The following is a 12,546-nucleotide window of genomic DNA, read 5'->3' as shown; positions in this document are numbered from 1 at the left end:
AAATTCATGAGGCTTAAAAGGACTCCAAGTAGGATGACCTAAGGAAGACCATAGAAACACATAATCAAATTGTCAAAATTCAAAGACAGAATCATGAAAGCAACAAAAGAAAAGTTATTTGTCATCTATAAGGGAGCACTCATAAAATATCAACATATTTCTTAGCAGAAACATCACAAGTCAGAAAGGAGTGACATTATATATTCAAAGTACTAAAAGAAAAAGTCTGCCAACTAGGAATACTATTTTGGCAAAACTGCTCTTCAAAAATGAAGGTGAAATAAATGAAGGAGACCTTTCTAGATCAACAAAAACTTAGGGAGTTTATCACGAATAGACCTGCCTTGCAAAAATTGCTGAATGGAGTCCTTCAAATTGAAACAAAAGGATACTAGACTGCAACACAAAAGCAAATGAAAATATAAAGTTCTCTAATAAAGGTAAATATAAGATAGGTACAGAATCCTGTAGTACTATAATGGTGGTGGTATATAAATCACTTTTGATTTAGGCATACAATTTACAAGATAAAAGCACACACAACTATATAAAATTATGCATACTGTAATTGCTAGAGCAACTACTAAAATAAATATAGTCAGGTACAGCTAAAAATCCACTAATGGCATTAAAATGAATAGTAAAAACAGTCAATTAGCCCAAAAGAAATTAGCAAGGGGGGTACAGAGAAACAAACAGTACAACAGCAAGATGGCAGACTTAAACACAGTTATATCACTAATTACATTAAATTTAAATGGAATAAATACTTCTATTAAAAAGCAGAGACAGCCAGACGCAGTGGCTCACGCCCATAATCTCAGCACTTTGAGAGGCCAAGGTGGGCAAATCACCTGACCTCAGGAATTCAAGACCAGCCTGGACAACATGGCAAAACCCTGTCTCTACTACAAATACAAAAAAATTAGCTAGGTATGGTGGCACATGCCTGTAGTCCCAGCTACTTGGGAGGCTGAGGCAGGAGAATCGCTTGAACCTGGGAGGCAGAGGTTGCAGTAAGCTGAGATCGCGCCACTACACTCCTGCCTGGGCAACGGAGTGAGGCTCCAACTCAAACAAACAAACAGAGAGAGATAGACTGGACAAACAGCAAGGCTCAACTATATGCTGTCTATAAAAACTGCACTGTAAATATAAAGACAGGTTGGGGTAAAAATTAAAGATGAAAAGCATATTAGCACACCAACAATAGGAAAAGAAAGACAGTGAGGCTAAATTAATAGCAGTCAACGCAGATACCAAGTCAAAGTGTATTCTCAGAGATAGAGAGGCATTTCATAGTGGTAATAGGACCAAGAAGATATAACAATGATAATTTATTTACTTAACAACAGAACATCAAAATACATGAAGCAAAACATAACACAGAAACTGAAAGAACTAAAGGGAGAAATGAACAAGTTCCCAGTCACAGAGGAAGATTTCCATAAGCCACTCTCAGTAATTGATAGAAAAACTAGATTAAAAAGTCAGCAAGGATCTTATTATTGGAATAACACTATCACACCAACTTCATCTAGCTGACATTTATAGAATGTTATAACAAGCTCAGAATAAACAATCTATTCAATTGCATCTGGAGCATTCACCAAGATAGACTATAGGCTGAAGGGCAAATCTCAAGCAGCTCAAAAATTGACATCATTCAGAGTATGTTCCTGACTGCAATGGAATTAAATTAAAAATCAACAAAAAGATACCTAGAAAATACCCCAGTTATTTGGCTCCCAAACCAATTTAAATGCTAAATAACTCAAGGACCAAAGAAAGGGGGAAAAAAAAGAAAATTAGAAAATAGTTCTAACTTAATAGAAAAAAAAGATATAGCAAAATTTGTGAGATAAAAGCAAAGCAGTACTTAATGAGAAATTTATAGCTTTAAAATGTACACATTAAAAAAAGAAAAAAAGGCCAGGTGCAGTGGCTCACATGTGCAATCCCAGTGCTATCGGGAGGATTGCTTGAGGCCAGGAGTTTGAGACCAGCCTGGGAAACACAGCAAGCCTCTGTCTCTACAAAAAATAAAAATAAAAAAAATGAGCCAGGCACAGTGGCATGTGTTTGCAGTCCCTACTCAAGAGGCTGAGGTGGGAGGATCTGTTGATCCCAAAAGTTTGAGGCTGCAGTGAGCTACAATCATGCCACTGCACTCCTGGGTAACAGAGCAAGATTCTGTCTCTTAAAAAAAAAGTGGGAGAGGGCTATCCCTACAATCAATAATCTTAGTTTCTAACTTCAGAAAGAAAAAATTATACTCAAAGTATAAAGCAAAAAAAATTATTTTAAAGAGAGAAGAAATCACTGAAATAGAAAATAGAAAACTAACAAAGCAAAAATTTGGTTCTTTGAAAAGATTAACAATATTGATAAATCTCAACCAAAAATTATGAAGAACAATAGAGACAAATTACTAATATTAGGAATGAAAAATGAGCCATCACTACAGATCCTATGGCCAAAAAAAGGAAAATAAGGTGTGTAGATTTGTATTATGCCAACTTAAGTGAAGCTGGAATTTCATTTCCCAGAATTCTCTTTATTGCATAGTTCTGGGTTATTGTGGACCACATGAGTTATGTCTGAGACGTGAAAGGCAAAAATGAATCATCTCAGAAAGCTGGCACATACTGTCACTTATTTCTTGGTTCTCCGTTCTCCTTGTTAGTGTGGGGCAGCACTTGCACCTTCAGCTCTTTGTAGTTTCTGCCACATTTCTTCCTTCAGCTTTTTTTTTTTTTTGAGATGGAGTCTCGCTCTGTCACCCAGGCTGGAGTGCAGTGGCACGATCTCAGCTCACTGCAAGGTCCGCCTCCCGGGTTCATGCCATTCTTCTGCCTCAGCCTCCCGAGTACCTGGGACTACAGGCGCCCACTACCACGCCTGGCTAATTTTTTATATTTTTTAGTAGAGACGGGGTTTCACTGTGTTAGCCAAGATGGTCTTGATCTCCTGACCTTGTGATCCGCCCGCCTCGGCTTCCCATAGTGCTGGAATTACAGGCATGAGCCAACGCATCCGGCCCCTTCAGCTTTCTTGACTCTTGAGCCAGGTATACATTTAGCTAGCTTCTTCTGTCAGAAAGCCCATTCATCAAGGTTAGGAGTCTCAGCAGAAAAAAAAGAGTTCAACACAGATTTCAATGTATCCTCATGGATTCTACCTCCACAGGTAGAGTTTGTCCTTACTTCTACCACTTCACATTCATCATCTCTTCCTAAGTGCCCTCCTTATTGACTTCAAGTTCCAGAACCAGACATGAAATCCACCATCTCTCATAACTATTTAATCAGCTTCCACATTCACATTAGGTCAAATCCAAAACAATCTGACAACTTATAAAAAATAGACAAATTCTCTGAAAGACACAAGTTACCAAAGCTTGCTCAAGAAAAAAACAAGTAACTTAGGTAACCATGTGTGTGGATTTAAAAAACGATGGAACAGAATAGTATTCAGAAACAGACCCACACATACACAACAAAATAATTTTCAATGAAGGTGCTGAAGTAATTCAATGAAAAAATAAAACTTTCAGTAAGTGATGCTACAACTGTATAGTATGAAAAAAATTACTCATCTGCACACACACACACACGCACACACACACATTCATTCAAGAGGAATCACAGACATAAATACAGTTTCCAAAAGAAAACAGGAGAAAAACTTTGCAGCTTTGGGATAGATAAGATTTCTTAAGACACTAAAAGTACTATTCATTTAAAAAAATTGTCAACAGGACTTCATCAAAATGTAAAATGTCTACTTATTAAGAGATACCATAAAGAAAATCAAAAGCAAACCACAAACTGGAAGAAAATATTCACAATGCACAGATCTAATAACATAAAAAGCATTAATAAAGCAACAAATAATCCAATTAAAAACTGGGAAAAAGAAATGACACTACACAAAAAGTATACCATGACCATGAAAAGCACATAAAAAGGTACTCTACGTAAGTCATCAGAGAAATACCAATTAAAATCATGAGAGAGCATTTCATACTTACTAGAATGACTGAAATTAAAATACTGACACCACCACATGTCGGCAAGGATACGGAAGTATTTGAATTACCAATTATTGATGATGGAATACAAAATGGTACAACCATTCTGAAAAATAATTTGGGTATTTCCTATAAAAGCTAAACATATGCCTACCCTATGACCCATCCTTTCTTTTCTTATCCAAAAGAACTGAAAACATTCATCCATAAAAAAGATATGTACAAGAAAGTTTACAGCTTTATTCATAATAGCCAAAAAACTAGAAATAACTTAAATACCAATCAAAAGGACAATAAAGAAATTGTGGTATAATCAAACCAGGAATAAACTGCTGATACATGTGATCACATGGATGAACCTCAAGTGAAAGGAGCCAGACACAGTGAGTACATGCTGTTACGATTCCATTTATATGAAGTTTAACAAGAGAAAGAACTAATCTATGGTGATAAAAATCACGTACAGTGAATGCCTATTGGAGGGTTAGCTGGTAGGAGAACACAGGAACTTTATAGGATGATAGAAATGCCCTACATCTTGATTAGGGTATTGATTAAACAGGAGTACTTATTTGTACTCTTTCAAATTATATACTTAAGTACATTTCATTCTATGCACATTTTACCTCAAAATAAAAAGAAAAAATTCATGTACGGAAATTTCAGCATTCATTAACAGGATGAAATTATATTTTCCAGGCCAGGCATGGCAGTTCACACCTGTAATCCCAGCACTTTGTGAGGCCGAGACAGGAAATCACTTGAGGCCAGGAGTTCGAGACCAGCCTAGAAAACATGGCAAAACCCTGTCTCTACTAAAAACACAAAAATTAGCTGGGTGTGGTGGCACACACCTGTAATCCCAGCTATTCGGAAGACTAAGGCACAAGAATCACTTGAACTTAGGAGGTGGAGGTTGCAGTGACCTCAGATCACGCCATTGCACTCCAGCTTGGGCAACAGAGTAAGACTCTGTCTCAAAAATAAAAAAATAAAAATACACACACACACACGCTCACTCCAAAACAGCATGTTTTGAAAAAGATTTTAAAAAACCTTCAAGTTTAAAAGTGAAAACTTAAAAGTGCTACCATATTTATTAACATGAATATTGTTCCAAATTTAAGAATTTCTCTGAAACGTAAGAAATTTCAATAGAGTACTGTGGCCTGTGTTCACATCTACTACAAATTAGTTTTGTGATGTTATTCTGCTTCTTTAAGCAGAATGGCAATGGAATAAAGATTCAGATACATGGGAAAGGTAACACAAAGTAACAGAAAGCTCAAAGTAGAGAAGGCATCATACCTGTTGGGAGAGGTATATATATCCTTTTTTCTAACCTTCTTCGCAAAGCTTCATCAATGTCCCACGGGAAATTAGTAGCAGCCAATACCATAACCATTTTGGAAGGATCATCATTTTCTAAAGCTCCTCCAACTCCTATACACAGGAAGGGAGGAAAAGATAGTGTTTTTCTTATAACCCTTTACACTTTCATTCAGTTAACATTTCTGTTAGCCAAAGTGACAGAATCAATGATGAAGAAGACAGTGTAGTCCTAACCTCTGTGTGGTGGCAAAACCAGACTCATCAACAGATAACTACAAAACAAAGAAGTAGAAGAATTCACATAACCTAGTGTGGGATTTTTCTTTTTTTGTTTTTTTCTTGTGTAACCCAGTGCAGGATTTTAATCCAATAAAAATATCCATTTTTCTGTAAGAAAATGAATGTATATTTCCTCTGAAAAGAAAAGGCATGGGAGATTAGGCTCTGTTTTATTCCTCTTATTTCTTTGAAATCATAAAGTTCCGCAAATATTTTACTTTAGTTTTTAGTCTATTTTCTCAAGAAGTGGAAACAGAGGGTTCACATTTACTTAATATTCTAGCATGCAATTATAATTTTGAAAGACAGGTTATATTTCCATGATGTTGTCCTTTAAACTTTTAAGTGACTTGTAAAAAACAAACAAGACATTTAAGAATGAACCCAGTAATCACAGATAAAAATAACCAAACGAACTACATGTACGCACACAGTGTCTCCTCTTTAGAATAAAAAATTTCAGGTCACACAACAGAAACTCTAGAAAATATGTAGTGAAAAATAAAAGATAAAAAACCCGTAAATTTTACTGATAAGACTTTCTAGTCTGGCATAATAAAGTACTAGTGGATTTAAAGCAACCTAGCTCAATATAGTTATTTTTTTAAAAAAACAAGGTCTGGTTCCATTGTTCAGGCTGGAGTGCTCTGGCATGATGTTGGCTCACTGAAACTTACAACATTTTCTTATTACTAAACTCCAATCATTATGACAAAGAATCAAGCTGTCCAACTAATAATCAACAATAATCACAAATATCCCTCAATGAAATTCAGCTGACTAAATTTGTATTCAGTAATTTCCTTTTCCAATTTTAAACACCTAATGTTTTCCCCTATATCCCACCTCAAAAATAAAACATACTCATTCCTTTCTCTCATATTTTAGCAAAAGTTAAAATGGTAAACTCATTGAGGGAAGGGTCTCATAGTACATTGTAAGTATTCAGTAAGTATCCATAGTTGATGAATAACCATGACTGTTTTGAAACAATACAACTTGGATATTACTGGTGTTTTGTTGTTGTTATGAGACAGGTTCTTGCTCTGTTGCCCAGGCTGGAGTGCTATGGCACAATTACAGCTCACTGTGGCCTCCAACTCCTGCGGCTCAAGCTATCCTCCCACCTTAGCCTCCTGAGTAGCTGGGACTACAGGCACGTGCCACCACACCCAGCTACTTTTTAAAGTTGTTGCTTCAAGTCTTGCTATGTTAACCAGGCTGGTTTTGAACTCCTAGCCTCAAGTGATCCTCCCACCTCAGCCTCCCAAAGTGCTGGGACTACACGCATGAGCCACTGCACTCAGTCCCTCACCCTGGATATTTTTAAACTTATTTTATCTGTTCTAATGTTTTGCTTGAACAGCCTCTTGTCTACCACACAACTAACTACCAGAGTAACTTATCTCTAAACGGCAGCTCTGAGCCCATAACCCTCTTCCTTCTAAGGCTCCTCAGGGCCCTTTTTCTCTGTCTGGATAACTCCTACCAATGCTTCAAAGTCCAACTCGGCTATCTCTTTCCATGACTCCCCCTTAGTCTTGGTGGTGCCTCTCCTGTGTTTCCACTGCACCCAGACTTTACTTCTACCCCAGAATGTACCAAAATGTATTATACTCATCTGATCAGTTGCCTGCTTCTCATCCAGATCAGTGGTTCTCACACTGTTTGATCTCAGGACCCTTTTATACTCTTAAAAATTACTGAGGCTGCATGCAGTGGCTCATGTCTATAATCCCAGCACTTAGAGAGGCTGAGTCCAGAGGATCACCTCAGCTCAAGAGTACAACTACAGCCTGGGAAACACGACGAGACCGTCTTTACAAAAAAATAAAACTTAACCAGATGTGGTGGCATGCGCCTGTGGTCCCAGCTACTTAGGAGGCTGAGGCAGGAGGATTGCTTGAGCCCAGGAGGTCAAGGCTGCAGCAAGCTGTGTTCACACCACTGTACTCCAGCCTGGGCAACAGAGCAAGACTCTAAACCTTAAAAAAAAAAAATTATTAAGAACCCCAAACAGCTTTTTTGTGTGTGGAGTGTATCTATCAGTATCTTTAAAACTTAAAATAGATGGTGCATGGGTAAATTATAAGAAAAAAAAGAAAAAACCTAAAATTGAAATTTAAAAATATTAGTTCACTTAAAAATGATAAATTCATTACTTATTTACATATTTTAATGAAAAGTATGTTTTCCAAAATATTTTTAAAAAGTAGAGGGACCTTTTTTTTTTTTTACATTTTTGCATATCTCTTTAATGTCTAACTAGAGAAAAGCTGGATTCTCATATCTGCTTCTGCTTTCTACCTTTTATGATACCCTACATCTTACAGCCTCTAGAAAACTCTACTGTACATTGTGAGAGAATGAGAGTGAAAAAGAAAAGGCAAACAATGACTTGATATTCCTATGAAAATAGTTTTGACCTTGCAGATTCTTTAAAGGGTCTCAAGGATCCCTAGGACTCTAGATCACGCCTCTAGAACCTTTGCTCCAAATAGTAAGCTCCTTGAAGGCCATAGTAGCCTTTTTCTTTGTAACCTCAGAACCTGAAATGGTGCAATGCTTTCTGGGTGCATGAACAAATGAACAAATGGGTGAATGAACAAATAATTAAACTTAGGTTGCCTTCTAATCCATCCATTGATTATGAGTTTACACAAAATATTGAAAAATAAGAGTTTCGAAACAATAATGAAATATCAATTACCATCCATCTGAATGAGCAGTTCAGACTTGACCCTGCGACTTGCCTCATGTTCATCAGAGGTTCCTCTTCGACTGCAGATAGAATCTATCTCATCAATGAAGATCGTGGTAGGGGCATAAAATCTAGCCTTTATGAAAATATTTTAAAGAAATCATTCAATAATCTCATAAAACAATCGGAGTACTTAAAAAAATCTTTTAAAGCAATGGCAAAAGAGAGCAGAAACTTCTCACTGTTTTAATGCCATCACCTGGTTATGGCACAGGCTAAATCAATCATTCCCATGAGAAAAAAGAAATTTCTAAAAATAAAGGTTATATGGCTGGTGAAGTTGGGTGATAGATACATAGGGGTTCATTGTACTATGCTTTCTACATTCATGTCTGAAAATTTCCTTAATGAAAAATTTTTCAAAAATAAGTCAATCTCAATCCTCACATATACATTCTTAAGTTACTGCAAATCCCGTATGAAAAAGGAATAAACTTTAATGACAGGTCAGGCTCTGATTTTTAAAATACATATTAAAATATTCTTCTCTTCCATCAGCTCACTAGAGATGCAGAAATACCAGTCAACCCACACACACAACCAAAGTCTCTTCCTCCGCCCTCAGTGGACAGGATGCCAAAAGGCCTTGCTGTGCCTTAAAGAAAAAGATACACTGAAGATACACCAACTACCCCACAAAACTCATCATCCCATTTCTCGTCAGTGTGTCAAGAACTATTAAAATAGAACTACACTGCCCTTTTCAAAAAAGATTCCAGGTGGACAGAACTGATTTATGGGAGCATCATAGGCCTACACACACTACTTTAAAATCTGAATTTATCGTCACTCACCATCTCAAACAACAGACGAACTAACTTCTCAGATTCACCTCTATATTTAGATGTCAGCGTAGAAGAGGAAACGTTGAAGAACGTTGTACCACATTCAGTGGCAACAGCTTTAGCTAGCATAGTTTTACCAGTGCCTGGGGGTCCAACCATCAGTACACCCTGACATTTCAAAAGATGGATTAAATGATTTATCAAATTAAAAAAGTTTTATAAATTATCAGCTATTAATGTACATTAAGATTTTTCCATCAAAAGATAAACTCAAAATTGTCACAGTAAAATCATGATGCATTTAGCAAGAGTATCATTTTATAGCTAGAAAAAAACGAAGAAATTTCACAAAATGTCTCAAGTCAGAGGTAGTCAGAGATAATCTAACAAAAAGCCTAGACAACAAACAGTTTTCTCATATATTTAGACAGAATCTCAGTTTCCTGAACCTGGCATATGATATATACATATAATACTGAGCACTGCTTAAAAGCAACTTTTCTGTTTACACATATTAAAAATAAGACATTTTCTATCACATGTGGCAGAATTACACATTCCTTACCCTCTATGAGGGACAGAAGCTATCTTCCACAGTGCATTTATAATATACAGCTTTCAGTAAAAAATAAAGACCCATTTATGAGTTAATAAGGTAACAGTAAAAAATCCAGTGGTGATTCAAACATAATCAAATTAGCAAGATTTGTATCATTTTAAAGTGTTAGACAGTTTATATAAAACAGTGATAGTGATGAAAGAGCCAGTAAATGCAGAATAAAAACCAAACTTTAGTTACTTCTTAGTTTTGAAAACAAACATAAAAGTATTCTATAAAAACAAATCAGTGAGGAATAAAAATTATTCAAGGAAACCAATCCTCTAGTCTTAAAAAACTAATGGGTTCTTTATTTTCTTCCAGTACTTTAGAGTTTAAACACATAGCTCACACTAAATTTTTGTGCATAATATTTGGTGATTCCTTAAGAGGAATTCTGATCCAATTGCTACTTTGGTTTGACAAGCTTCTGGGGATTTAAGCTTTGAAAACTATGTGTATGTCAAAGTTCCATGAACTCCAAGTTCAGAAACTGTCCAAATGCTTTTCTAGCTATAGAATTTTGACACACAGATCAACCAGGAATCACTAAGATTTGAAACATTAGTTTTAAAAAAATATTTTGTTTTGTTAGGGAGCCCTCAACTTTGCATGAGGTTGAGATTTTAAAAACCATGAAAACGACCAATTGATGCTATAGGCATAGCCAGAGCAAAGTTCTTATTTCTGCGATGCCTTTTTCCATTCTCTCTGAGAGGGCCATCCTGTAATGCCATTAATGTGGCCACCTCCTATAGGAGTTCATTTCTAACATTAGCATCTGTTCATAGCTACTGTATGATATTTATAAACTTCACCTTCTCATGACATTACTCCTTTAATTAATTTCTCTCTTTCCTATATCTCTTTGTCTACTGGCTCTTTCCCCTCGGTATATAAATACACTTTAATCTGTCACGTTACAAAAAGCCCTTAAGGAAAGAACAGTCTCTTCAATAAATGTTGCTGGAAAAACTGGATAACCATATACAGAAGAATGACACTAGATGTCGATCTCTCACCATATACAAAAATCAAAATGGATTAAAGGCCATATACGAAAATCAAATCAAAATAGGTTAAAAACCTGAAACTACGAAACTACTAGAAGAAAACACTGGGGAAATGCTACAGGACATCAGTCCAGGCCGATTTTTTGTGTAAGACCTCAAAAGCACAGACAACCAAAGCAAAAACAGATAAACAGATTATATAAAACTAAAAAGCTTCTGCACAGCAAAGGAAACAACAAAGAGACACTCCCACAATGGGAGAAAATATTTGCAAAATATCCATCTGACAAGGGATTAGTAACCAGAACACATAAGCAGCTCAAGCAACTCAACAGCAAAAAGACAAATAATCCAATTTTAAAATGGGCAAAAGGTCTGAATAGACATTTCTCAAAAGACATACAAACGTCCAATAGATATAAAATGCTCAACATCACTAATCATTAGAGAAATTCAAGTCAAAACCAAAATGAGATCATCTCACTCCAATTAAAATGGCTTTCATCAAAAAGATAGCTAATAATAGATGATGGTGAGGATATGGAAAAAGGGGAATGCTCCTGTACTGTTGGTGGAAGCCACCGTGGAAAACTGTGTGGAAGTTCCTCAAAAAACTAAAAGTAGATCTACCATATGATCCAGCAATTCTACTACTGGGTATATATCCAAAAAAAGAAAAAAAAAAAAAGGGAATCAATATATCAAAGAGTTATTTGCACTCCTGTCTTTATCACAGCACCGTTCACAACAGCCAAAACATGAAATCAACCTAAGTGCCCAACAATGGATGAATGGAGAAAGAAAATGTGGTGTATATATAATGGAATACTATACAGCCATAAAAAAGAATAAAATCTTGTCATTTGTAGCAACATGGATGGAGGTGGAAGTCACTACGTTAAGTGAAATACACCAAGCACAAAAAGACACATATCACATGTTTTCATTCATTTGTGGGAGCTAAAAAAGGATCTCATAAAGACACAATAGACTGACGGTTACCAGAGGCTGGGAAGGGTAGGGGTCAAGGGAGAATTAAGAGAGGCTGATTAATGAGTACAACTTGATAGATCAGTAGTGTGACCATAGTTTACAATAGTCTATTGTATATTTCAAAATAACTAGAAGAGAATAATTTAATAATTTGAATGTTCTTAGCATGAAGACAAATGTTAAAGGTAGTGGATATCCCATTTACACTGATTGGATCTTTACAAATTATGCAAATATATTATCACATGAACCCCAAAAGTATGTATATTTATTATGTATCAATTCAAAAACACAAATGTTTTAAAAAGATAGATAAAATTGACACCCAAAAAAAAAAAAAAAAATCCTTCACTTGACTCTACAAATCCTCTAGCTACTATCAACCTCTCCTTCCTCTCACAGCCGACCTTCAATGGTTTATGCTATTTCTTCTTCATAAGCTACAACATGACTTTAGTCTTCACCAATTCACTAAAAATACTTCATTTACTAACCTAATGACCACTCTTCAGTCGGGCCTCCCTGACTTCTCTTTGACGCTGCTTTGATTAATACATGGTATTAATCCCCCTCTTCTTGAAACCCTGACACTGCCCTTTTCCTGACACTTCTGCTCTCTGGCTATGTTCACCACCTCAGATCTCCTCTTTCCTCTGCCCTTTACATTCCCAAAGCAATTCTAAACCTTTCCCTTTAAAAACTCCTGAACAAACTCATCCATACCCATATCATCAACCAACCTTTCTGTCTCA

The 12,546-nt window shown here is 36.1% G+C and overlaps 1 protein-coding gene across 12 annotated transcripts in view; it reads right to left on the bottom strand.

Moving 5' to 3' along the window:
* Window positions 1-12,546, bottom strand: part of LOC105485958 (katanin catalytic subunit A1 like 1) — a 256,796-nt gene that overhangs the window by 179,580 nt on the left and 64,670 nt on the right. For all 12 annotated transcript variants that reach the window (XR_011614928.1, XR_011614927.1, XR_011614929.1 and 9 more), the window contains exons 7-9: window positions 9,200-9,358; window positions 8,355-8,481; window positions 5,342-5,476 (exon numbers count right to left, since the gene is read on the bottom strand). Coding sequence is in view for 8 of the 12 variants with exons in the window: in XM_071081492.1 (XP_070937593.1) it covers window positions 5,342-5,476; window positions 8,355-8,481; window positions 9,200-9,358 (421 nt within the window). In the remaining 4 variants the exon portion in view is untranslated. The remainder of the gene's footprint in view (window positions 1-5,341; window positions 5,477-8,354; window positions 8,482-9,199; window positions 9,359-12,546) is intronic.

Source organism: Macaca nemestrina, chromosome 16, assembly GCF_043159975.1.
Source record: "Macaca nemestrina isolate mMacNem1 chromosome 16, mMacNem.hap1, whole genome shotgun sequence".
NCBI lineage: Eukaryota > Metazoa > Chordata > Mammalia > Primates > Cercopithecidae > Macaca > Macaca nemestrina.
Note: the sequence above shows the minus strand (reverse complement) of the source record. Positions and strands in the feature narration are given on the sequence as shown.